This window comes from Nelumbo nucifera, chromosome 4 (assembly GCF_055504915.1).
Source record: "Nelumbo nucifera cultivar China Antique chromosome 4, China Antique-T2T, whole genome shotgun sequence".
In the NCBI taxonomy this organism is placed as follows: domain Eukaryota; kingdom Viridiplantae; phylum Streptophyta; class Magnoliopsida; order Proteales; family Nelumbonaceae; genus Nelumbo; species Nelumbo nucifera.
This window is the reverse complement of record NC_142652.1, coordinates 86,191,472-86,218,956: the sequence shown is the minus strand read 5'-3', so window position 1 is coordinate 86,218,956 and position 27,485 is coordinate 86,191,472. Positions and strand designations below refer to the sequence as shown.

The following is a 27,485-nucleotide window of genomic DNA, read 5'->3' as shown; positions in this document are numbered from 1 at the left end:
AACCCAAAATGCCTAGGTGGTGTTAATGTGTAAGCCTTTCAAGTAGAAACAACCACTCCAAAAAAGATGAATGAGATCAATAACTGGACGACTCAATGAGGTTGTAGGAACCCAGTTTCTTCCAAAGACACCTATTAGAAAAACAAAGAATCCTAAGGTATATCCTTTAGGTGAACTCTTTGATGCACCAAACAGCAAAAAAGGAGGCGAGGTGAAGGCTAAAGGAGGGTTATAGTATGCGTACCTCTATCTGGGGTGTCTTATCCATGGTTTTCAAAACCGGATTAGAATCGGATTTTTGCCAAAAAAATGTTGATTTGGTCAGTAAATTATTGATCTGAATGGTTGAACCGTTTGAACCATTCAACGGTTTTGACTGTTTTTATTTTTTGTCAGAGTGGGCCTTTCATTTGATTCTAATAGTTGAACCATTTGACCCAAGAACTGAACCCTTAACCAGTTCGTTTTTCAGATCAGTTTTAAAAACCTTGATCTTACCTATTTATAAAAGGGGGTGTTGTATTTGTTGAGGAGTTCTAATACTGTCGGGAGACTACTGGCTTATTGGGATCTTAAGCGCACTAGAGGTGTCTGAGTGAAGCCGATTGGTTGGTTTGGCGATCGGGCTAGCTAGTTTAGGTCATCGGCAAATTCTTTGAGCATTTTATTCAAGGAAACGTGGTGGCTTGAGATTGGGCTGCACAAATGGGCCTCATCAATTCCAAACATCACCTAAGCCGGTAGTTTAGCATATGGTGTTTAAATAATTAAAACAAAGTAATACCTTGAAACCTTCAATCACTTATTAGTAGATGGTTTAAATGGCTCAAAACATTCGGAACTATTTAACATCAATATTAATCCATCACAACATATTGTTGATTGGGTTAGAAGTTGGTGAAAATTGTGTAAACATGATTCTCAAGTTGATCATTTTATTGCCGTCACTCCATCAATCATTCTTTGGATCATTTGAAATGAGACATTAATTTAGAAGAGTTTTTGAAGACAATTGTTCCCCTCTAATGTGTCAATTGCTAAAGTGAAAAAATGGCTTATTGATGTTAATAATATTCAAAAAGCTCCCAAGTATGTCAGGACTCAGGAGTAACAACTACTTAATAAGTATTCCGGTAAAGGAGATTAGAAGGGGGATTCGATGGTTGCTTGAGAATTTTCTATGCTGTATCGCTTTATATCACTACTTAATAAGTATTTTGACAACTGTCAAAAGTGGGGTTTAATCTTTTTCAAGGGTGGGGTGAGGGTATTTTAAGAGACTGGTGTCAAAAAAATTTTCAAATACTCATTGAACATGCTTACAATATTGTGTCTACCTGATCCAAACTGAGTCGCGTGAATCTAAGCGATGGTGGAGGGGTTAGAGTTATTAGAGATGCTTCTTAATAGATACTTGAAGTTGGGCAATAATTGAAAGTTTTCACATATTCCTGTGAGTCGTCTTAGAAGGGTTTTTCATGAAGATTATGACGATTAATAAATTTGAAGGTGGCCACCCTTCCATCTAGAGTAAAGTTTGGGGCTAAAGAAAGTAATACCTTGAGAAAAATCATTTCCTAACCCTGCGTTTGGTTGAACTGCAAATCTGAACCAGATACAAACCTTCCAGTTCAGTTTTGCCTTTGTTTAATTTGATTTGTAATTATGATTTGCAGTCCTAGCTGATATAAAATTTGTAATTTTATCTTATTTGCATTCACTAGTGGTGTAAATTTTGCATCTCACATATAAAGTGGAGATCACATCACCTTGCTTCTTACCTTATTTCCAAACAAATAACCCCCCTACCTCCTTATCTTACATATAAGGTGGGATCGCACCATTTTACTTATTTTACTATTCACAGACAACCAAGATAAAGTCACACCTGAAGCAAAAATAAATCAGAATTTACATTCAGCTTATTTTGTACTCCCTTGCATATACACCTGTCCAAATGAATTTTGCACTGAAAATATGAAACCAAACCAGCCTAAATGTTTTATTTTATTATCAAAAAATAATTTTTATTTTATTTATTTTTTGGATAAAAAGAACCTGGAGATACAAGGAAATCAACAACAAAAAAGAGCAGCACCCATGCTAAGGGGCCCAGGCCCAGGCCCATTTGACCAACTGCAGGAGGAAATCGTGATTTTTTGAAAGGGTTTTTATTTATTCCTTAGAACTTTCCTCAACTTTCTATTTCTCTACAGACCAAATAGAGCCTCTCAAGGGAGGACACTTTTGTATATTGTTTTAATTTTTAAATGATACCTGACTAGATTTGTCTATAAAATATTTTATGTTGCTAATTGTCAAAAGTGTTTTAAAGCATCAACATAGAGGCAATATTATTTCATAAGCACATCTTTCCAACTGTGTGTAACCAATAATAACGCCGGCCCCACATCTGCCCCACAACCACTCAATCTCTCACTTCGCGTGTATGGTTATTTATTTGATATATAGAGAGAGTTTGAGAGAGAGAGAGAGTGAATCAGGTTTTTTAAAATCGAATATATCGAATGGTTTGACTATTTAAACTGAACAGATAGCTTATTTTGATAAAAAAATTAAAATTTTAAAATATAAAAAACAACTAAAATTATTGGACGGTTAGAACAATTCGACCGCCTGAATTAATGATTTTCTGATTAAATCAACAGTTTTTGACGAAATAATATTCTGGGATAAAACGAAATCAGTCACCTCCATTCCTAATTTTCCGGTCTGACCATCTGATCTGGTCCGGTTTTGAAAAGCATGAGAGAGAGAGGTTTTTCAGGCTTTCAGCTATATTTATTAACATTACACATCCTTCATTGATTCCCAGCTCTCTCTTATATCCCTCACTGATGAAACCAAATTATATATACCTCTCTAAGATCATCCTAGCTTATATTGAAGCTACTAATAAAATGTCTTCCCCAACATGGCCATTGGTTAATATATGGGGCTACCAAAACTGAACCCACCTGTCAGTTGAACCACCTCCCATGATGAGCACCAGACCAGAGTCTCCTTTCTTGTTTGCCTTCTGCTCCATTCTCCAAAACATTTATCATCATCTACATGGTGGCATCATGATACAGTTTGTGAGAGATCTGACATCAATTATTTCAATCACACAATTTTAGAAGAATGAAACGACAAATTTGAGAAGGATCTTTGCTAGAATTGGCACAAAAAAAATAAAAACCAAAGTTGATCAGACAAAGCCAATGCAAATGGGTCCATGTGTTTTCTCCTTTACTTTCATGTGGCTAACAGATAACATCACAATCTTTTAGACTTTTTAGTGTAGATGTTTCTGTCTGTTACAGAGAATAAAAAGAAGAACACCTTACAGCATACAGCCGACCGACTTTCATGGGGATGAATTAATGATCTGGGAACAGACCAGAATTGAGATATATATCTCTCTCTAGCTACCACAACCAGCCTTCCCCATGCATCCATGCGTCTAGCTAAAAGCAAAAAGATGTGATAACAACCCAGTCAGCTGCGACCTGCGAGCTTCTTTATGTTACTTAAAGCCATGGAATTAGCCAATTAGCAATGAATGACTGAAATAAAATAAAAATTAAAAAGTTAGGTGCCCATAAGATGTGCTTCTCTAATATAATCCAAACAGGGATGCAAGGAACCTTTTCTTCTTTAATTATTTTTTTTCTGTCATCTACAAAGATGGTAGCTAGGGTTCTTTTGATTTCTTTATTCTTGTTGTTTAAACTGCTACCAGATCCACAAAGAGAGATGCAAGTGCAAGAATCTCTGTTTTTTTTTTTTTTCCTTTTTTTGTTTGTTAATTTTCCTCCTTTTCATTTAAATATATGCAAGGAATCCAGCTTTATTTTTTTCTTCACTTGAAGCTTTAAACTACCAGATCCACAGCTCTTTGACGACCAAAATATTCTTCAATCTAAAGGAAGCTGGCTTGGACCATGGAAGGTGCAGGTATAAATTCGGGCAAAACCAAACCCAAAAAGACTCAAACTTTACCTCCACCATTATTCGGTCCCACCCCATGAACAGCAAGGCCATTGCGCCACTGTCGGAGATGGAGAAAACTGAAAAAAAAAATGGAGTAAATTAAAAAATTAAGGAGAAATAATCTTAGACAAACAAATGGAGAAGAGCTGAAATTTTTGTTGTTCTTTCCCAAGTTACAGTATTGATCTCAAAAAGCATAATCATTTGCATTCATATATACAATTGAAAGATTTAACAGAAGAGAATGAGAATTAAAGGATTTGCCAATCGGAAGATTAGAAGCAAGCCTCATCAGTCATGCTCCCATGAAGACATGCATACAACAGCTAGCTCTTATGCATGTCTTATCTTAATTAATTATCATCAGGAAGCCAAACAAGTTTCCCAGAAGAGTTTGCTCTTCTCCATCTCATTCATTAGCTCTCCGTCCTGGCCTTCATCCCTGGACTTGGCTCCTCCTGATGAAATATCCGACAGCCCATCATCCTCATCAGAACCATCGGCATTATCATCATCATCGCCAAAACCATTGAAGCTCTCGTGGACTGTATTACCATTGATGAACTCACTGCTGCATGAATCTGACGTACATGACTCGGCATCGTCGTCGTCGACGGTCGAAAATTCGTTGCCGGCGGTTGTGCCGATGGGATCACAATCAGCCTCGGAATCCCCGGTGGCCTCCACAAGGAAGAAAGAAGAAGCATCAACAACTAGCCTCCAATTCCAATCAGTCCCTGAATGAGTAGTTTGTGAGAGCTGGGAGGGAGGGTCGCCTCCAACTCCAATCCTCTTATCTACTTGCAGATTATTCATCATAAACATGTTGGAAACAAATTAAAGAGCAACCTGTCGATAGGCGTTGGTCTGTAGCTGCAGCCTGCAGCCTGCAGCAAAGGTTCTATATAAATAGAAAGAGAGAGAAGGGTGGGTGTCTGTTTGGAGATTGGGTAGGCTCAAATCAACGAGCCTCAACACTTGGGTTAAAAATCTTTGATGGGTTTTAGTCCACCATTCGGGCCAACGTCTCCGTCTTCTAGATATCACAAAAAAGGAGAGTAAAAAAGAAACAAAACCAATGTGCCAACCCAACCCAAACCTCCTGGTCTTAAGGTTATGCGTTGGAATGGGACTTGTTCTCTCTCTTTCTGATCAGCTACTCCCATCCCACCCAGGACAGCATACATGCGGCTTACCCATCAAGGTCTGGAAAAGTGCCGACCGTTGGATGTAATGGCTTTGGAAATGTCTCGATCAGATGGCTGCAATCATCAGATCATGAAGCTTTGGTATGAGGGAATAGGATGGGAATTTGGGATCTATTCCTACATCCACAAAACCACAATTCCACCATTTGATAAAGTGAGTAGTCACATGGGGCTTTCAATTCATGGTTTCATTCATATTCTCTCCTCCTTAACACCATGTAATTGGTGGGTGGGGGCCCAACAGTCAAGTCTTGGGGTTTGGGCCACTGCAGTGCAGTGCAGGCTCAACCATCGATGTACAGGCCCTAAGCCTATAATGCTATTAGTAGGCTGTACTCCTCCTTACCCAAATACCAAATAGTTAATTCAATTGTAGTCCTCAATTCGCTCAACATGGCCCACCCACTACCAAATCGATCCGGACCGTTAATTTGGAAGCCCAAGATATATATATATATATATATATATATATATATATATATATATATATATATATTACTTTCACATGGGTCAAACAAGGAGGGCCCTTCCAGATTTGGGCTAACCAATTGACTGGACTGGTTATGGAAGTGGATGGCCCATGTGCGTGCGTGAACCTGTTCTCATCAATCTTGGGACCCACCAAGCTTCTAGAAGATTTGACCGATGGGTTATCATATCTTATATAGTTATCCAGTTCATTGTGCGACGGAGGATCTCCATCACAAAAAAAAACTGAAAAAAAAAAAGTGAGAAACGGGTACAAAGCTGCAAACAAGGGGCTTTGCTTTTATCGAAACGTCAGCGTTTCGTAAAATTACAGACGCACGATATTGGCCTGTCTCAGGTTTTCAGTGAGAGTCCACATCTCATTGTGGCTATGTCATCACTTTTTTATAGCCACGTGTCTTATCAGATGGTGACATAACCTTCACAACAACTTTGGATCTGCATCGGATTGGCCCAATTCCTCGTCCCTACCGGGTTGACCCGGTCGGATCCAGTACCCATCTGAGAGATGGGAAGCTTTTGTCTCAAGTAAACAGCAGTAAAAAAAATGGAATACTCTTGTGGGTCTCTGAATTCTCTCCCCTAAACGGGTCCACTAGCAAACCCGTGCCCATTATTAAATTGGTTTTCTTAGTGATTACTCATGGTTAAGTTAACCATGGAGAAAGTTTTAAAATGGTGAATTCTCTTCTCAGGATTGTCTGTCTCAGTAGCGAGATAATAACTCTCTCTCTCATTCTCATTCTCATTCTCATTCTCATTGGTAGGTGGCTGATGATTGATTAAGCAGGAGACCATTAACCACGTGAAGCTTCAAAAAGCATCACATGGCAAACAAACAAAACCCAAACTGTAGCCATGAACCATTGACTGTTACCTAACAGTCCTTTAATTTGCCTATTACTACTCTTCCCAAGTCCCAACCTCTCCTAATTCATAAATATGGATAGATGGGCTTTAATTCAACATCAACATCCATAGAAAAGGGCATAGATCTTTAAATATTCTACACATGCAGCTTATTCACCAACTAATATCTAATTCATGTAGTAGTTCTTCCAATTCTGCACTGCTTCACTTAACCAAACCTTCATAATGCATCTCAAGTTAGCACTAAGTATAAATAACACACCTTAATAGTTTGTTTAGAGTAAAATATTGCAACCAATAATGAATTAATTTATGTTTGAACTCTTAACTTACCAAAAATCCAATGCATTATTTATGCACATGAATCATTACTTTATTGGCCATAACAAATAAATATAAAAAAATTATTAAATAATATATTTATCTTGCATAATTTTGAATTTTATTAAAATATATTTTGACAGCTCTGTTTAAGTAGTTCGAACCAGTAGAGAGTAAGGGAGAAAGAAGAAGAAGAAGAAGAACAGTCGAATCTGATAGCATAAACCCTATCAGTCGATCCTAATATGGATTAGCCTATAATTAGTTGTACAAAGACTAAACTGCCCCCACTTAAGTATGGGATAGGAAGTCTTTATTAAAACTGCCACATAAGTACATAACTTAATAGAAATAAAATGACTAATCTACCCTTATTCGGCTAGCTCTAATACTCCCCCTCAAGCTGGAGAATATATGTCATATAATCCCAGCTTGTTACATATATAGTTCACTCTCCCTAAGCTTAAGCCTTTTGTAAACAAATATGCCCATTGATCACCTGAGCCCACATGTTCTATGCTTATCTCTCTAGTAAGGACCTTCTCCCTCACAAAGTGGCAATCAATCTCTATGTGCTTTGTTCTCTCATGAAAGACAGGATTAGATGAGATGTGGAGTGCAGTTTGATTGTCACAGTACAATTTCATAGGTCTATCCATGGAGAACTCGATTTCTTGTAGGAGATTCCTCAGCCATATTAATTCACATGTAGTGTGTGCCAAGGCTCTGTATTCGGCTTCAGCACTGCTCCTTGCCACAACCATCTGCTTCTTACTCTTCCATGTCACAAGATTTCCTTCAAGAAATGTGCAGTAACTTGTAGTAGATCTTCTATCAGACACAGAGCCTGCCCAATCTGCATCTGTATACCCAATTACCTCAAGTCTTCCTCCTGATTTGTACAATAACCTATGGCCTGGAGCTCCCTTCAGGTACCTTACAATTTTAAGAACTGCATCCCAATGAGGTATCTAAGGGTTCTGCATAAATTGGCTCACCACACTGACTGCAAAGGAGATGTCTGGTCTCGTGACAGTCAAATAGTTCAGCTTCCCCACTAACCGTCTATACCTTCCAAGATCATCAAATATTTCCCCTGTATCACTGCTCAACTTAGCATTTGGCTCCATGGGAGTTTCAATTGGTTTTGCACCTAATAATCTTGTTTCATCTAGCAGATCAAGAATATATTTTCTTTGGCACATGTTTACACCTTGTTTTGATCTACCAACTTCTATACCTAAGAAATACTTCAATGTCCCAAGGTCTTTTGTTTGAAAATGGTTATGCAAAAAGACCTTTAGTTTATCGATCCCCAATTTGTCACTACCAGTTATGACAATATCATCCACATAGACCACTAGTAAAATCTTTCCGGCTTATGAATCATAGTTGAACACCAAGTGGTCAACCTAGCATTGTTTCATTCCAAAATTCTTCACCACTTTACTAAACTTCTCAAACCAAACACGAGGCGATTGTTTCAACCCATAAATTACCTTTATCAATCTGCACATCTTACCATCATTCCCCTGAGCAATAAGCCCAGGTGGTTTCTCTATATATACCTCCTCCATAAGATCACCATGAAGGAAGGCATTTTTAATGTCAAGTTGAAACAAGGGCCAACCATACATAACTACCAATGAAATTAAGACACGGACAGAGCCAATCTTAGCCACTAGAGAGAAGGTCTCCATATAGTCCACCCCATACAACTGTGAATAACCTTTAGCAACAAGTCTGGCCTTCAAACACCCCACACTACCATCCAACAAGTATTTAACAGTATACACCCATTTACAACCCACAACATGCTTACCGGGAGGAAGAGTAGTGAGCTCTCACGTTTGAGTATGCTGAAGGGCAGAGAGTTCCTCCTCCATTGCCTGCCGCCACCCAGGTGAGCTAAGAGCCTCTTGGACATTCTTAGGTATAGAAATAGATTACAATAGTGAAACAATCTAGCGATGTGAAGCAAAAAGGCGAGAGACTGAAACAAAATTGGAAATGGGATGGAGGGTACAAATACATTTACCTTTTCGTAAAGCAATGGAAAGATCAAGTCCTGAAGGTTCTAGGATAGGAGCAACAACAGGATCTGTAGACAAGGTAGAAGCTGGAGGAGGAGCCTGTCTATCGATGAGTATACACGTGCTGGATCGGTGGTCATTCAGTAGGGATCTGCACTGGAGGAGGTGAAGGGTCAAGTCCAACTGGAACAACCAAAACGTGATCATTGACTAGAAGAGGAAGAGGAAGCAAAGGTGGAGACACCGATGCTTCAGGTCCCGAGAAGAAGGGGACAGACTCATAAAAGGTGACATCAAGACAGACATAGCACTTTCGAGTAATGGGATTGTAACACTTGTACCCTTTTTGAGTTCGAGAGTAGCTAAGAAAGACATACTTAATAGAGAGTGCATCCAGGTTGTTTATCCCATGAATCAGATTGTGAACAAAGCACATACAACCAAAGATGCAGGGTGTTAATGGAAAGGGAGACAAGGTGGGGAACAAAATAGAAAAGGGAGACCGACCATGAAGGATGAAGAAGGGCATCCGATTAATAAGAAAACACATAGTAAGTACAACATCACTCCAAAACCATTTAGGAACACTCATATGATGAAGAATAGACCGAGCAGTTTCAAGGAGATGACGGTTCTTTCGTTCAGCTACCCCATTTTGTTGAGGAGTCGATGCACATGAAGTTTGATGAATGATGCCATGTTGTTCTAAATACTGTTGAAAGGAAGTAAGAAAGTATTCACGATTGTTATCTGAATGAAGAACTTTGATTGAAATACCAAATTGTGTACGTATTTCAGCATGAAATTTTTGAAAAATGGAAATAATTCACTCATTTCTTTCATTAAATAAATCCATGTCATCACTGAACAATCATCAATAAAAGTGACAAAATACTTGTAACCATTATAAGACTCTATTTTAATCAGACCCCAAACATCTAAATGAACCAAAGCAAAAGGACTTAACATATGACTTTCAACTCTAGGACTGAAGGGAACACGATGATGTTTCCCATACTGACACGACTCACACTATAAAGACAACAAATGACTCAAAGACGGAACCAGTATCTTTAGTGCCTTGAGAGATGGATGTCACAGTCGATAATGCTACTGTAGAGGAGTGAGTGAAGTCTGAAATGTAACTGACGATCCACCACCGTCAAGGTAATACAATCCACCAGCCTCATGCCCCCCACCAATCTTCTTCCTCGTCTTGAGATCCTGAAAAACACAAAAGGAAGGGAAAAATGTAATAGAGCAATTAAGAATCTTGGTTAATTTACTAACAGACATAAGGTTGAATGAAAACTTAGGGGCATATAGAACAGATGATTAAGAAAGAGAAGTCGTGTCAACATTACCAACACCATAGATGGGAGAAGAGGAACCATTGGAAAGGGTAACAATTTGAGATGTGGAAGTTTTAGAGAGGGAAGAGAACACACCTGGAGTCCCGGTCATGTGATTAGAGGCTCCAGAGTCAATAATCCAGGGAGAGGGTTTGGATGCCAGACAAGCTATACCTGAGTGGGCAAGGTTGGCTGTAGTATGCTGTGAAGTAGCCCGGAGAAACCTCTCATACTCATCACGCGATACACTCACCATCTCTTTCCCAAAAACAGATGTAGATGTGGAAGGTGTTAGATCTGCCTGTTGGTTATCATTGACATCATCCCCACCATCTACTGCATGATTAGCCCATGTAGAAGGAAGGCCATGGAGATCATAACAAAAACTCACCGAATGTCCGTCCCTTCCACAATGGGTACACTTTCCTGTAGAGTAACTTTTTCCTTTACCACAACCTCCCCCTGAGTCACGACCACCACCACGGCCAAATACGGAACCACCACGACCTCCTCGAGAGACATGTCCTCCCCCTTTAGTATCACGTCCACCTCCTCTAGCTATCACAAATGCTAAGTTGTTAGACTATGTGGGATTCTCTGTAGATCCCAAAGAAATCCTACGAAGCCATGCAAAAACTTCCTCAAGTGTAAGAAGAGTAGAGCCTCCCAATATTTGGACCCTAACTGATTCATATTCTGATGTCAACCCCACTAAGAACCTAGTGACATCTAGTTGTTCCCTTTGTTGTTGCTGAACCTTAACATCTGGAGTGAGGGGATGATAGACATTGAGTTCATTTCTGAGGTTTTCTAGGGTTTTATTCCCTTGTTGTAGGACGAAATACTCCTGATAGAGCTGATATACCCTTGTAGTATTATCCTGCCCAGAATAAAGTTTCTTGGCATATTCCCATATGTCCTTAGCTATATCTAAGAACATAAAGTTGGCACTTATTTTGGGCTCCATACTATTCCATAACCATGTCATGATTTGGGCATCTTCTTGTTCCCAGTCATCAAACCCTAGAGAGTCAGCTGATGGTTTATCTTCCTTCACATGTTTCACTTTCCGCTTTGCCTTGAGGAAAACTTTCACTAACTTGGCCCATGGCACATAATTCTCACCATTAAGTTTAATGGAGGTCATCTGCACACCCAAATAGTCGGAGGGGATCATCACACTCGATTTCTAATCACTAGAACCATCTCTTGTTGCTGCCATTATGTCCCCCACTGCTATCTCTAATGCTGAACTCTTAGTCACCAACCAAATATTGTTGTCAAGGCAACACTATAGCACACTGATAACAATCTCACAACTAGTCACAATCAACAACTTGATGTAGACTAACATTAAGGTTAAGAATTGGATGTTTTGACCAAATTTGGCTACCATCCAGATTAGAACATTGATGAAAGCTACTAGGCTGAGGTATTCGGCCACTTCTTTCAGCACAACTTTTTTTTCTGTTCACACCACTACTGACACCCCAGAAATATTAGGCACCATTACAACAACACAACACTCAAGCAACCACAAAAAAAAAGGAAAAATTGTTCACACCACTACTAACAACCCAGAAATAGTAGTCACCATGACAGTAATGCAACAACTCGAGCAACCACACATAAACCCTCTTGAAATTGTTCAGTAGAGGGTAAACACCACAAGCACCACCATATGACTAGGGTTGTCACACATGGTGACAACAATATTAGGCTGATATACTAGGGTTGTCGCACCTTCCTAATACTTGTAATAGGGATTGCGACGGTCCTAAAACAAAAAAATAAATAACAGATGTCGTAGCTATTAGATAGTGTACCTCAGATTCACAGCCCAGAGAAGAAGAAAAAAAAAAGAGAGTGAACTTGAAGTCGCAGCCTTCTTCTTCGTTTATGGCTCTGATACCATGTTTTGACAGCTCTGTTTAAGTAGTTCAAACCAGTAGAGAGTAAGGGAGAAAGAAGAAGAAGAAGGAATAAGAAGAATAGTCAAATCTGATAGCATAAACCCTATCACTCGACCCTAATATGGATTAGCCTCTAATTAGTTGTACAAAGACTAAACTGCCCCCCACTTAAGTATGGGACAGGAAGTCTCTATTAAAACTGCCACATAAGCACATAACTTAACATAAATAAAATGACTAATTTACCCTTATTTGGCTAGCTCTAACAAAATACAAAAACCAAATTATCACGGGGCTAGTCGACGAGGCCATGTGCGGCACTCGTTTGGATCAAGTATGCCTATGAAAGCACATAATAACACACAAAAGTAACAAAAAAGGCATACGAATTAGTCAAAAGGCTCTTTTGTATTGCATAAAATGATGGCAAGCAAAAGCACACAGTTTAGTGTCGAGGGGATCTCGTGCTTAATCTTTACACGTTCTTAGCACACTCGACTACCTACGTCCCTTCAAAGAGTAAGTTAAGCTTTTGGGGGAGTGACAAAAGGAAATACCAAAGTGCTGAAAAATTATACTACATAATTATAGTATTGCCATTGGCATCCTCCTCTTACAAAATACATAGATAGACCCACCCAAGTCACACTCATGACATGTTGAAGGCATGATGCGAGCATGGTGGATGGCACTTGTGGGCGCAACGAAGAGTTCACTTGTGACAAAATGATCTAATGCAAGCAAAAATTCTTAGAAAACAATATTTCACTACAACTTTGTCAAGTAGCACAATGTTTATATTTGCTTTCCTACAACCCTAATTTTATAGTTTATACCATTCACATTTTAATCACTACTAAAACATCATGAAGAAATCAATGAACCTATACTACTATAAAAACTTCAAAAATGGGAATGACTCCCTATGGCTTCTAGACTTTTTTTCTCAAATACATTAATGTCCCCCTTTTGAAATTGGTCCCTCTCTATTATGAGGGCAAACATTGCAACTTTAATTCTATTATTATGTTCATTGCATTTCCTCTTATTAAGTATCATATTTAAAGTATTAACTCTCATTAAATCTTATATTTAAGGTATTTTTGCTTCTCAACATTAAATTTCACTAATTAAATTTATGAAGAATCTATATCTATACTACTATTAAAAGCAATGAGTTTGTGGAACATTCCTTCTTGACTAAAATATCCCTATTTTTGAGTCCGATCCCTCTCTAATTATGATGGCAAAAATACAATTTGAACTTCTACTTTTTATCTCACATAATTCCCTCTCATTATGTCTTATATTTAATGTATTAATTCTCATTCTCTCTTACTAAATCCATATCTAAGGTATCTTTTTCCAATAATTTCTACTAATTAGATCTATATCCAAGCTTTTAAAAATATAAAACTCATATCTTTCTAAATCAACACAAAAACAAAATTGTTATTCCATCCAAATATCAGGTGAGCAAGTTAACCATTTGGATCAAATGGATCAATTGCTTATGTCATAGTTAAATAATAAAACTTTTTAAATAGAAATAAATATAAAAAAAACTGCAAAACAATTTGGGCACCTATAATATTTTATATTAATCATATTAAAGATAAAAAGTGTGATAAACAATAATTGTTTTATTGATAATAGAAATGAAATACTGAATTTAAAATGGACCCCAAAAATGAAACTATTTTCCTTTTTGGTGGCAAGCTAACTGTTTAACCTTTCAAGTAAAAAAGATAGAAAGGCAAAAGAATAAGAAAAGCATAGAAACCTTGTAGAGAACATTTGTGCACATCTCTGATATTATATATTGATCATATTACACCAAAATAAATTTAAGAAATAAGAATTATTTTTATACACATGGAAATAAAAAAATATATAGAAAATTTTGATAACATATTATCACTGCAACCACCACCATCATCATCATCATCATTATCAATTAAAATTGACATTTGCTAGTATCTTAAAATGTACAAGACAATTTACAAAAAGGTTTTTTTGTTGTACCAAATGAGTATAAAATTTACTATTTTAACTACATAGGTTTTCACACCAAAAGAAATATATTGACCATTCCCCAATAACCTAATATTTTTGTCTATTAATGTCGCATATTTAAACCATTAATATATTATTCTTTGTTTTAAACTACGAGTGTGAGAAAGACGAGCATACTGAAAATCTACTTGAACTCAACTCGCTAAATACTCAAACTCGGCTTTAAGTAATCGAGTTCGAGTCAAGCTTGACTCAAGTTAAGTAATTGGCTAAGCCAAGTTTGAGCTTCGCAATACTTGGCTCAAGTGACTTGCGAGCCTAATTGAGCTCATAATAAAATACTAGCCATTTTTAATATATTTACATTTATAATATAAATAGACATTAATTTGTTAACATTAACTTATTTATAATAGAAATTATAAATAAACTTATACTCGATTTTCATAATATATTTTTATTTATAGTATTTAAAATATTAATTTATCAATAATTTTTAATATATACTCAAGTTTTCTAAATATATTTTTATTTTTAATATTTTTAATATGTTTAATATTAGTTTTATTTATAACCGATTCAAGTCAAGCCGAGCTCTAGTGAGCTTGAGTACCTCTCGAGTATTGACTCAAGTTGAGTACCAAGGTTTTTGAGCAAGCTCGAGCTTGAGCTCAAGCAGCCTAATACTCAACTCGACTTGTCTCAATTATACCCCTACTTTAAATTGAATTATTAATTGGTATCTTTATCGCAAAAATAATAGGATAAGTGGACTGCAATCCACCTCAAAAATCTGAATTGCAACCCCCTCCTAGTCTACTAGTAACCCCCCCCCCCCCCCCATAAACCACATCTGTCCGTGAATTTGGCATCAATCCATGGGCAGGATTTAGTCCACCCCTAAAAATCTTAGCCCCACCCTAGGGTGGACTGAACTATAAAAACCCCAAAACAATATTGGATCCAAAAAGTCTTCGAAGATCCACTTCACAAATCTAAGACATTAATCATGTGCAAGTAATATTTTATTTATTTATATACCTGAATAATTAATGAAAATTAAGAGAAAATCATTTTTGTATAAATTATTGATGTATCTTTCCACTTGATAGGTCATCCATAAATCCATAGTATGGTTCTTTCTTACCATCAAAATCACGCATAAGAATGAATTATTTCTTGCTATTTTTATTTTGCCTAATTTTTTAGAAAATCCATAGATCCACTTATACAAACCAAAAAATCATAGTTTCAAGATGAGATTAACAAATCCAGTCATTTCAAGCACCCAAACATGTAAATCCATCGAAATTCAAATGAATCAGTGAAAAAAAATTGCATAAAAAATTAACTTTTCCTTGCCCAATGGGGATCTAGCACCCAAACCCACTTCGGTTCAAGAATCTTCAATTTCAAAACTTTTGTTTGTTCTTTTTTCTTCTCAAAATGGCAGATTCTATGTCATTTTTCTGTCGGGAATGCCTCCACCAACTTCAAGCCAAACCGAAGAGGTTTGTTTGGCAAGACTAAAGGTCAGTTTTCTGAGTTTAGGTGGAAAGAGAAGACATTTCTCCTATACCAGTGTCCAATCACCTTGCAATATGATGCAATGGCCCCGCAAGCATATTTCTGCGTGTTCTTTGAAGAGCCCATACACATTGATATATACTTTAAGTAAGGTTTCCAGTTTCCACCACTTAAAATTAATCAGCATCTTTTTGAGGGGATGCATTGGGCCCAACCCAAGCACACTCTAAGACAATGAACACCAGAAATACCAAGCATCTGTGCTTGTCTGTACTTTCTAGGTCAACCAGTTTTGTCTTCGGAAGTTAAATTAATGATGTATTAATATGGATATCCATTGCAGACGCAAAACTAACTTTTGAATTATTTGAGATTGATGACGTTTAGCCAGTCTAGGAGAATCAATTCCAACAGAAGTACGCCCTTCATAATTAGATTCGAAGATTACTTGTAATCTTTGGAGCGTAAGAACTTGAGCTTCTGGATTCAGAATTAGAATCACATTAGCTTGGAAGTTGTAACCAAAAAACAGAACACCAATAGAGTGGGTTAAAAAATGGTAAATTGTAGAAGCTTTGATGGTTGTTCATACTTCATAGGCAGTCAGGATCTTTTGCCGCCTGCATTTGTCTTGCACTTTAATTCAGCCCAAGATTCAAAGTATTGATACATATTGTGTCGATGGCTTACTGATACATCCCTTCAGAGGTTGTATCGGATCAGTCACCGATTCAGAGGGTAGCCGGGCCTTAAACCGACCCCTCTGAATCAGTTTCAAGAACAATAAATAAAACATAGAAAAATGTACCGACACGGGCCTGTGTCAATATTTAAAACCTTGATTCAGCCTGTGTAATGAAGTGCAAAAAAGTAGTGCAGTGCAGCAGATCCCAATTGAATTCACATCTGCTCCCACAGAATGTGCCCAAAAAATACCCCACATGCACATCTCAGCATTCATTGAGAACATTTCTCGTACTTGTCATTAGGACATGATTCAAATACACCCTTGAGATGTGCTGTGGGACATTATTGGGGTGCATTCTGTGGGGGCAGATTTGAACTCCAGATTAAAGCATTTTCGCGTACAAAACTCACTGGGGGTCTCCGACTTGTCCTGAAGGGATCGCAGGAAATGTGTCTCCCACAGTTTGTGGCTGAGATTTCTACATAATAATATGGTTAAAAGTTGAAATGACGGAGCTCCCTTATTCTAATTCAGATATGCTGAGCACAAAATGTTTTCCTCATGTGTGGCTGTATTGTCTTTGTACACACCATCCTTGAACCAATTGGGGTCAAGGTTCTAAATATCGATACACCCGCCAATAGAGGCGTATCGGACGATATCGATAGTGTTTTTTTCTTTTATTTCAGTCAGAACCCCAATACACCCTCTGTAAGGCGTATCAGGAGTTCTCGAAACGATACGCATCGGCCAATACATGTCAGTACTTTGAACCTTGGTTGAAATGAGTTCAAATCTGCCCCACAGAATGCATCCCAATAACGTCCCACAGCACATCCCAACCATGTATTAGAAACATCTCCCAATGATAAACTTAACACCGGCTTGATGTAATATTTTGTCTTTTTCTCTAAATACTGGCGTATCCAAAAATCACTGAGGTCTCAGGTTTATCATGCGACTGTCATCAAACGTCACCAACCTCACACACAAACTTTGTGCAGTTGCATTTCATTTTATATCATAAATTTCCAAATACTAGCATTTTCCAAATTTATTTACAAATGAGAACAAAAAAAAAAAAAAACGTTATAATCTGAACTTCCCCTTAAGTTTTCTCACATTTCTCTTATTCAAAATATCAATATACGTTATACGTATTACATAGGATAGGATCATCAAAGCTCTTAGCAGAGATAAAAACAAAAGAAAGAAATAGTATTGACTGTTGAAAACTCTTGATATGCGAACTTTGCTATCCACAGTATGGATACTTTGAATCATGCATTCACTCTTAATCTTTTTTATACCTCCGAAGGCAACATTCAATTTATGATGTATTAGCAATTTACTTTTAGTCTATACCTTCCTTGATCTGATATTAGTGACCAAACGGTAGTCCACATGCACCAATATTATTTCTTGATAGCAAAACGAACCCTAACCGACCAGTCTGCCCTATTAATCTACAAAATCATAAACTCCTTGCCCTACGGAATGAAATAGTGGATGAGGACACATGAAAGAGTTCAAATTTTGCTACCACATGGTCTTAGCACTAGCCCAGGGCTAAAAGCCTAAAATCAAGATTCAAAATATCGTTATGTATTATATCGGGACCTTTCCGATACGCCCCTTACAGGAGAGTATCAGGTCAGGCCATGGCTCAGAGGGTAGCTAGGAGCCCAGGACTTAAACCGAATCCTCTGAACCGGTTAAAAAAAATAAATAAAAGTATAAAATACAAAAAAAAATACCGATACCAGCGCTAGAACCATGAATCATGGCCTCCTATGTATTACAGTGACGTGTGACCCCACCACGTTGTCACTTCATCTAATTCAAGGAGGGGCCATAACATTACATCCAAGCCTTTGATTTCGTGGTTTTAGTGATGCGCTAAACCTACCTAATAGTTTGCATTAGACATGAAATGACGATTCCAGATTTCCTCCCCACAAAATGGTCTTGGCCGCACATTGGAAACATCTCCCATGAATAAAAACAAACATACAATTCCGGGAGAATGTTCCCGATGTGAGGAGGAAATCCAACATCTCACATGCTGTTGTTATGTGAAGTGATGAAAGCCCTACACCATTACCATGAATGTTGAACTTCAAATGAACGTACGTGCAATTAGAAAAATCGTTGGAGAGCTTTACGTTCTAAATATCACTTTTCATGTCATACATATCTCAAAAGCAGATCCAGTACCTTCAACTTCAACCCCATAAAAGCTATAATGGGGAGGATAGAGATGAGATGCAGCTTCCCTGGTTTGCGTTTTTAATAGTCGTCACTAGCGAAGACCTGCGGTTAGGCTACACTTCGCTTGCTTAAAGAAATTCCTTCAGCCTGGATGTCTTCCCAGGTGTTTCCAAACTGTACTTTCTAAAACATGAAGCATTACCACATGGGAGAAGAATTCTACGAGACTCAGAACTTGTAATATAATCAAAAAAGCTGGCTAAAGGAAAATTAATCAAAGAGGATAATTCAAGTAACAATTGTTCCTTTTCCCCTTATGCAAAATGGAATTCTAAGAGCATACATTTGAATTCTTTTACTGTTTTACATGAATAGAAATATCTGAGGCACAACAGAATCCTCCCCCTCCCAAGAGAGAGAGAGAGAATGAAATACTGAAATTCACCAGCAAGTCCTGAAATCTGTAAGCGGTTAAGCACTCCAACTGCCTTTAATTGACAGTATTACATTTAAGGATGCAAGGAACCTCTATAGCTTTTCTCTACTCTCATTTTTCCATGCGCTCTAAATTTCTTTTCCTCTACACCATTAAGTCTAATAGCCTATACAAAATCTCCATCCAAGTATCATTATGCACAGTTGTCAAGGTGCCACCTAGGTGACTAGCACCCTTGGCTGGGTGCCTCACTTAAATGCCTTGCTTATAATGAAGGCTCCTAATTATAGTCTCATTCATTTTGCTAATACCATTGTGTCAATACATTCTCCCTCTCTCTCCCTCTCTCTCTCTCTCTCTCTCTCACACACACACACACACACACACATATGGATAACATACATACATACAACCACACACACACACACTTTGTTTTAGTGAAATATACAAGGGTTTTGAGAGAAAAAGAAAGAAAAATATAAAGAGGATTCTTTTTTTTTCTTCTGCTTTCTCTCTTACATTAAATAAAAAAGCAGCTCCATCCCAATACTTTTTCTCTTTCACTTACTCTCTATCTTAAAGTTTATTAAATAAAAGTATTGCATTCTTTAACTACTAATTTGATGCCAAATTGCTCTATCAAATACTTCTTATATTAGTATCATTTCTGAAAATATTGAAATTAATAAATATATTTGAAATACAATTGTCCAGGGTATGATAAGTTACCATGTTTTGACAGGAAATCTAATGCTCTTAATAAAGAGAATTGCTATTTTTTCAATGCATGACAACTTTGTAATTGATTCCCCCCCACAAAAAAAAAATGGCGTTGAAAACATCACTAGCAAGGGATAACTAGAAGATAAAATCCAATACATATATGGTATAATTAGATTTTGATAAAAAGCCCCTAAATGACTTGTTACCTGTCAGCAAATGTGGTTAACAGCAATGCAGTACCTGCGAATATTTAATCCATCAAGTACAATATAACAAGTAAACATAAGCACAAATTACATAAAATAAACAGCTAAAAAACAAAAAAAAAAAAAAAAGTGACACTATTGACCTACTGAGTCCAAGAAACAACAGCCAATATTAATAGAGCTTATGTCACCAATCCTGTTGAGTTGTGATAATCTGAAGGCCAAATCTCTCTTTTGGAGATGCTCCTAGTTTCTGTTCAAGTTGATATACACAACAAAGCAATCACAAGTACAAATTATTGGAGTATTAGAATAAGTAAAAACAATGAGTAACTAATACATAACTAAATTGAATGCAACTTACCTAATAAAAGTTTCTTCATACTGTGGTGCTGGCCTTAACTCCCAGAGCCCCAAAATATCTTAAAATGGCTTGATCTACTCTACCGAGCTCAGCCTTAACCCCCCAATTGTAAGAGCATGAACAAGAAAAATACCATAATCCAGAGCTAGCAGGCATGCAAAACAGGCCAAATACGCAATTTTGAGGGAGTGAAACAAGCATATCATTATCAGCAATATTTGGTAATTCCCAACAGGACAGAATTTCTAACTTAAGTACGTCTGTAGGTTGGGAATTGACATGTGTCTTGGTACCATAACTGCACATCAGACCTTGTAACAATCCTTAATATTTAAGTTGACATGGTGTTGGTTAGAATATTCCCAGATCACACTTTTTGTGTGATTGAACGAAGACAAAATAATAAGTGTAGCATAGAAGGGAGACTTTTTGACTCTCTCTCTCTCTCTCTCTCTCTCTCTCTCTCTTAGAAGTATGTAAGTTTTAGTTTAAGAAGTACACTGCAACAATAGAAATTCCAATATACAAGTATTTTCAATGATCAAGCAGATAACTAAGCATGATTAAAAAAAAGTCATGCATGTAGCAAGACCTCAACCACCGACACCTGAATCATCCCCCAGATGAACACCAAAGATACGGCAACTCACCCTGAAAATGAGCAGAAGAAAGGGAAGATCAGCATGCAGGATATGGATTTGGAAGAAAGTTCTGAGATATTAAGTTACAGAATGTTCTCCTGCATTCATGCACAACCTTGAATGATCATTCTAAACTTTAGGGCTTGAATAGAAACCAAAATGGGAAAGAAAGGAGATATAGAAAACCAACAAGAGAAAATGACATGAAATCAACATGAACAGAGATAGCAATACCTGAACAGCCACTGCACAGTGAAACGTGTGCTCAACAGAAACAACAGGATGAACAAAGAACCACATAATTTTCAACTTTGATACACCCTTATAAGAACATCATTTGAACAGGAAAAATAATTGCCACAGCTACTCAACATCTCCGATAAGCTTACAGATACACCACGTAAATTTGGGAACAAAAGCATACATCAAGGAGAGGAAAGCAAAGTCTGCATTGTGAGCACAAAAAAGGATAAAACAAACTTCCAGAATCCAAATATATACTGCATGGAAAAGTAGAATTTCTGAAAAAAGACGCTTAACAGTCAAAAGATTCAAAACTATTGTTGGTCAGTGAAATTAGAAAATTTTCAAATGACAATGAACAACATGCCTATGCATGGCTATAGGCCCAGCAGCATTATATTACCAAGATATGAAAGATGGAAAAATAAAAAAATTAATCATTAATGTCTAAATGAATATCCATGGTACATAAATTACAAATTTTGGTGGTGCATAACAACCAACAACAATGAGTTTCAGGGATTTCAAGCCCTCAAGGCAACAAACAGTTTCCACCTGGAGACATGATGGGTGGACAAATAAATATATAACCATTATCACCAATCCACCCCCACTCTGCTGATAGCACGGAAACTCCCAAATACTGAGGTTGCATGTCACCATATATGAAAAAGAATTCTGCTTCCTTCAGTGGCTTACCCTCAATGTCAGTAAGGTTTGTTCTGTTTATTGTCTCTCTTAAGCTGTACCTTCAACTTCTTACCACCCAATTGGCATCCATTCATCCCACTAATGGCAGACTGAGCTGATGCAGCTGAATCAAAGCTGACAAAACCTGCAAATATAGGATGGTTTAAGATAGGGAACTCCTCAGAAGTTACCTTGAATCTGAAGGGAATAGAATATGTTTTTACCAAAACATTTGCTAACCCCAGATGCTTTGTCAACAAAGACCTTCGCACTCAAGACCCTACCAAATCGTTGAAAAGTATTTGCAAGCTCTTGATCACCAAATTCTTGAGGGATGTGATAGATAAATAAATTAGCACCAGGGGGGCCTAAGTTTGACAGAAGGAACAATAGTCAGTGTTGAAACAAGTATCAACATTTTCATCTAAAAAAAGAATTAAGAATGTCATAGAGAATATTAACCAACCTTCAACCTGAACACCTGAACTTGTACTGACACTTGAAGATGCTATTGAATTACTATTCACAATTGCAGGTGGCACAGAACCATGAGAACCACTCAAAGGGCTGCGACTGACCATTCCACCAGGATAGGCCACAGGATATTGAAGGCCTGGAACTGCAGGATATGCAGACCCTATATAACTGGCAGATGGCACTGCAGCAAAATTCCTAGGTGCTATGCCAGGAGTAAGATCAGGTGTTACTCCACGCAATGCACTTCCTTGGTTTACTGGTGGAATCATATTAGGGAAGCCAGGTTGGTTTTGTACTGCTGGCAGGGGGTATTGCATAAGCCCATAAGTCCCAGGTGCCTATAAAAACAAGAATCATATTTCCAACTTCATTATGCTATTAAAATAAGTTAAAAAGCAGAAAGATGAAGACTGTAAGCATAAGAAAGAAAGCATCAAGAGAACCAAGTGGGCAGTAAAAAAGGAATATACTATGAAATTGGACATTATGGTCACAAAATTTTTAGATACAAAACAACTAATGTCATGATTGTCCATACCAATGCTTCTCAGTTCAGTGCCCTTAAATGGAGGAAATCTCTGTGTTGGACATGCACATATTCTGATATCATGTATTCTTTAGAGGTATAACATGGGTGGCCTCGGATTAAGCATTTATTAAAATTTAAATGGGCCTTGGCTTGATGCTGTGTAAATTCTTCATACCAGGTACCTGACTTGCACCCCTAGTATTCTTGAGTGACTCTTTTAAGTAACATTTTTCCTTTCTCTCCTTGCTTATTTGACATAAATGAACAGATAATGTACAACATGAATCCCATTTTTCCTACAAATTACGCAACAAAGATAAACTTTAAAAACTTCGTCTAAAGGTATATAATGTTAGAATCCAAAAATATTGATTGTTTTAATAGATTGGATTTTATATAGATGTATCCGCAAGTCCTTGTCTTTTCATCTTGCCAAGTCAGGTCCTTGGACACACCTCAGATCTTAATTCGCATGTCCATGTACAACAATGCAAAGTGTACCAATCTTAATTATGCCTCATAATAATAAAATCTGAAGTAAAGCACTATTGCACAAGTAGGATTGCATTGACAAAAGCAACAGAAAATTTTATATATATATATATATATATATATATTGGACGTATGGAACAATGTAGCAACACTATGGAGACTATGTTTCTTTATAGCTACTTATTCCTGAGCTTACCTTGAAAAATTGACCTATATGACAGTGCATCATCATTCCTTTCTCTTCTGGTAGACACTCTCTATTGTATGGCCTTCACTCTTCTGGCAAACTATATCTTTTCTTTTTCCCCTTTTTCTTTTCCAGATTTAACATCACAAGCTTTGTTCATACAATCACCAACAATTGAAAAATTACAAATTCAATGACATGCTAATACTTAACCAATAGTAGTCATGGTTTAAAATGTCCATAAATTTTCTAATATTTCCACGATGTATTTCCATTTCCATGGGTAGCGACATGAAATTTTACTGGAACCAACATATTCCCTAGTGAACACTACCAACACTATGTGGAGTACAAGAGATAGTATTATAACATAAGTTGGTGACAATATTATATATATGTAGAGCAGCAATTTTATTGCCCGCCTAATGCACATGATTACCACTTTGATCCAATTCGATATTCACTACAAACATGAAATTAAATACTAGTTTTTGTTTGCCTAATAGATTTTTTGGTTGATCTATCATCTATTAGAATCATTTGCATTTTCTATGAGTTTAAATTTTGCTTGAACTCATTCTGTCATGCAGTCTTGAATCTTAAGGTTTACAAGACAACTTCACAACATATTATTTTGTCTATAGCCTTAGCTTCTTAACTTTGTTTAATGATTTGGAACAAGATAATAATTAAAAAGGTGTGCCTATGCTTCTTTTATCATTTCATAAAGTAGTCGATCAAGACTACAGTCAGTCTTGAATTTCCGACAGATTTCGGATTGAGAAAAGTAGAGAAAAGTAGAAGAAAGAGGGAGAAGAAAGGAGAAGAAGCAGAAGTACACAAGGGTTTTGAAAGGAGGGACAGATCGAATGAATCTGCCGCCGCCACTCTCTCAATATTTATAGTTTATGTTCACTAAATGTAGGAAAGGACAGAATTGCCCTTAATGCTTACATGGCAAATAAAACAAATAAATAACTAAGATAACAAGCTGTCTAAGATAACTACCAACTAACACTGACAAACTAATCAAAGATTACATGTGCTGTCATACGAACACAGTGGGGACCACAGCCGTGGGGCCCACATCAGTGTTCTCTACACTCCCCCTCAAGTTGGGAATAGATATTTGTCATTCCCAACTTGAATAGGTTTGCCTCTAACTTCTTCCTTGGAACGGCCTTGGTGAGAAGATTTGCGAGCTGCATGTTGGAGGTAATATACGGGAGACACACTTCTTGTAATGAAACCCTTTCTCTGACAAAGTGTCGATCAACTTCGATATATTTAGTTCTGTCATGCTGCACTGGATTGTGAGCTATATTAATAGCCGCCTGATTATCACAATACAACATCAAGGGCTTCTCATAATCAATACCCAATTCTTCAAGTAGTGACTTCAGCCACTCTGTTAGCCATTGACCTGTATTCAGCTTCGGCACTAGAGAGGGAAACAACACTTTGTTTCTTACTCCTCCAAGAGACAAGGTTACCTCCTACAAGGGCACAATATCCAGAGGTAGACCTCCTGTCATCAGCACTCCCAGCCCAATCAGCATCTATATAGACCTCCACCTTCATGTGATTATTGTTCTTGAACAGTATACCTCTACCTGGGCATCTCTTCAAGTATGCTAATATTCTCTCAGTTGCAAGAAGATGTGTAGTTCTAGGGGAATGCATGTACTGGTTGACAACACTGACTGCATAACTGATGCCTGGCCGTGTGAGGCAGAGATATAAGAGCTTTCCAACCAACCGTTGGAACATAACTTTGTCTTCGAGAGGCTCTCCACCCTCTGCACTGATCTTGTGATTCTGTTCAATGGGTGTATCGGCAGGCTTGACACCTAACTTTCCAGTTTCCTCCAACAGATCTAGAACATACTTCCTTTGAGAAAAAAGATCCCCTGTTTAGATCTAGCAACCTCAATACCCAAAAAATATCGAAGTGCACCAAGATCTTTCACCTCAAACTCTTGATGGAGTTGTTTGAGGGACTCAATCTCACTAGTATTATTTCCTGTCACTACAATATCATCCACATATACAGCAAGCAAGGTCAAAGAAGATTTCACTCTTTTAACAAACAGTGTATGATCTGACTGGGCCTGTACATAGCCAAATTTTCCAAGGGCTAGTCTGAATCTATCAAACCAAGCTCTAGGGGATTGCTTTAATCCATACAATGCCTTATTCAGTCGGCAAACCTTCTTACCTGTCTCTGTATCATAGAATCCAGGGGACAACTGCATGTAGACCTCTTCTTGTAAGTCTCCATTCAGAAAGGCATTTTTAACGTCCATCTGGAACAAGGGCCAAGAGTAACTTGCTGCAAGGGCTAATAGAACTCGAATAGTGGTCATCTTTGCTACTGGAGCAAAAGTCTCCAAGTAGTCTATACCATAAGTCTGAGTAAACCCTTTTGCAACCAACCGGGCTTTGTACCTTTCAATGGAGCCATCAGCATTATGTTTCACAGTAAACACCCATCTACATCCAACCGGTTTCTTTCCTCTGGGTAGGTCAACTATCTCCAAAGTATTATTTTTCAAATGGGCATCCATCTCAACTTTCATTGCATCTTTCCACTCTGGAACTGATAAGGCTTCTTGCACTGTTCTGGGGATAGGGATATCGGCAATGGAAGTGAGATAGGGCCTGTAAGAGGGAGACAGGCGATCATAGGATAGAAACTAGGAAATGCAGTGAGCTGTAGATGTGGTGCAACGTCGTTTCCCTTTACGGACCGCAATAGGGAGGTCAAGGTCATCTGAAGAAGGGGGGGAAGTAGCAACAGTGGAAGGTATCTCAGTGGGCCCTGGGACTATAGCACCTGGATCTGGATCCGCAGAAGGAACTGGAGCTAGCCTGGATTGCCGATGACCGAGATCAACCTGCTTGTATCGCCTGTGATAGACTTTCAACTCCTGATCCTTCTAACAACCCTCACCATTACACCCTTCATCACTCAATGGAATGGGTAAAGGAACAACCTCAGATGAGTTAACCCCACTCTCACTGCGCTCCCCCTGAAGAAAAAGACCCAAATTCTCACTGCTCTCCCCCTAAGGAGAAACCCTAGGATAATAGGGTGCCTCCTCAAAGAAGGTGACATCCATCGAGACAAATCTCCTCCCTAAAACAGGATCATAGCAGCAATAACCCTTTTGAGTTTGAGCATAACCGAGAAAAATGCATTTGGAGGCCTTAGGGTCAAATTTGGAATGATGAGGTCCAAGAAGCTGAACAAAACAGGTACAACCAAAGGTTTTAAGAGGAACAATAAACAACTCCTCGTCTGGGTATAGAAGGGTAAACGGAGGCTTCATATCAAGAACCCGGGAAGGAACCCGATTAATGAGATACACTGCCGTGAGGATAGCATCACCCCAGAAACGGACAGGCACATTGGAGGTAAACATGATGCTTCTAGCCACCTCCAAAATATGCCTATTATACCTCTCGGCAACCCCATTCTACTGTGGTGTATGAGGACAAGTGCTCTAGTGAATAACCCCATGATCAAGTAGATAAGAGGCCAGTGGCTTAGCAAAGTACTCTTTTGCATTATCAGATCTGAGGACTTTGATTTTGACCCCAAACTGGGTTAAAATCATCTAATGAAAGTTTTGGGTCAGATCGGGAACCTCATCTCGAGAACGCATAAGGTAGACCCAAGAAAAACGGGTATGGTCATCAACAAACAACAAAAAATATCTGTACCCACCCATAGAAGGGATGTGATATGGCCCCCAAACATCAGTAGGCACAATATCAAAAGAATTATTACTTCTTTTATTACTCAAGGAATAAAAGGTTCTACAATGTTTGGCAAGCTCACAACTCTCACATCTCAAATTTGACATCTCA

At 37.8% G+C, this 27,485-nt stretch overlaps 2 protein-coding genes across 5 annotated transcripts in view; both read right to left on the bottom strand.

The window, feature by feature from the left end:
* Nucleotides 1-2,649: 2,649 nt before the first annotated feature.
* On the bottom strand, nt 2,650-4,954 carry LOC104613517 (uncharacterized). 4 transcript variants are annotated; one of them, XM_088902790.1, is made up of 3 exons: nt 4,006-4,954; nt 3,346-3,512; nt 2,650-3,071 (listed from the first exon to the last, which is right to left on the bottom strand). In XM_088902790.1, exon 1 carries the CDS (start codon nt 4,819-4,821, stop codon nt 4,360-4,362), a length of 462 nt encoding a protein of 153 aa, XP_088758916.1. In that variant the 5' UTR covers nt 4,822-4,954; the 3' UTR covers nt 2,650-3,071; nt 3,346-3,512; nt 4,006-4,359. The 4 variants fall into 4 exon arrangements, with proteins under 4 accessions (XP_088758916.1, XP_088758917.1, XP_088758915.1 ...); XM_088902791.1 differs by having other exon boundaries at nt 3,346-3,470; nt 4,006-4,871; XM_088902789.1 differs by having other exon boundaries at nt 3,351-4,878.
* Nucleotides 4,955-21,636: 16,682 nt separating this feature from the next.
* Nucleotides 21,637-27,485, bottom strand: part of LOC104585582 (RNA-binding protein BRN1-like) — a 41,537-nt gene continuing 35,688 nt past the window's right edge. Inside the window, exons 7-9 of the mRNA XM_010242520.2 lie at nt 22,394-22,742; nt 22,152-22,295; nt 21,637-22,072 (exon numbers count right to left, since the gene is read on the bottom strand). Of these exons, the coding sequence (XP_010240822.1) occupies nt 21,945-22,072; nt 22,152-22,295; nt 22,394-22,742 (621 nt within the window). The 3' untranslated portion in view covers nt 21,637-21,944. The remainder of the gene's footprint in view (nt 22,073-22,151; nt 22,296-22,393; nt 22,743-27,485) is intronic.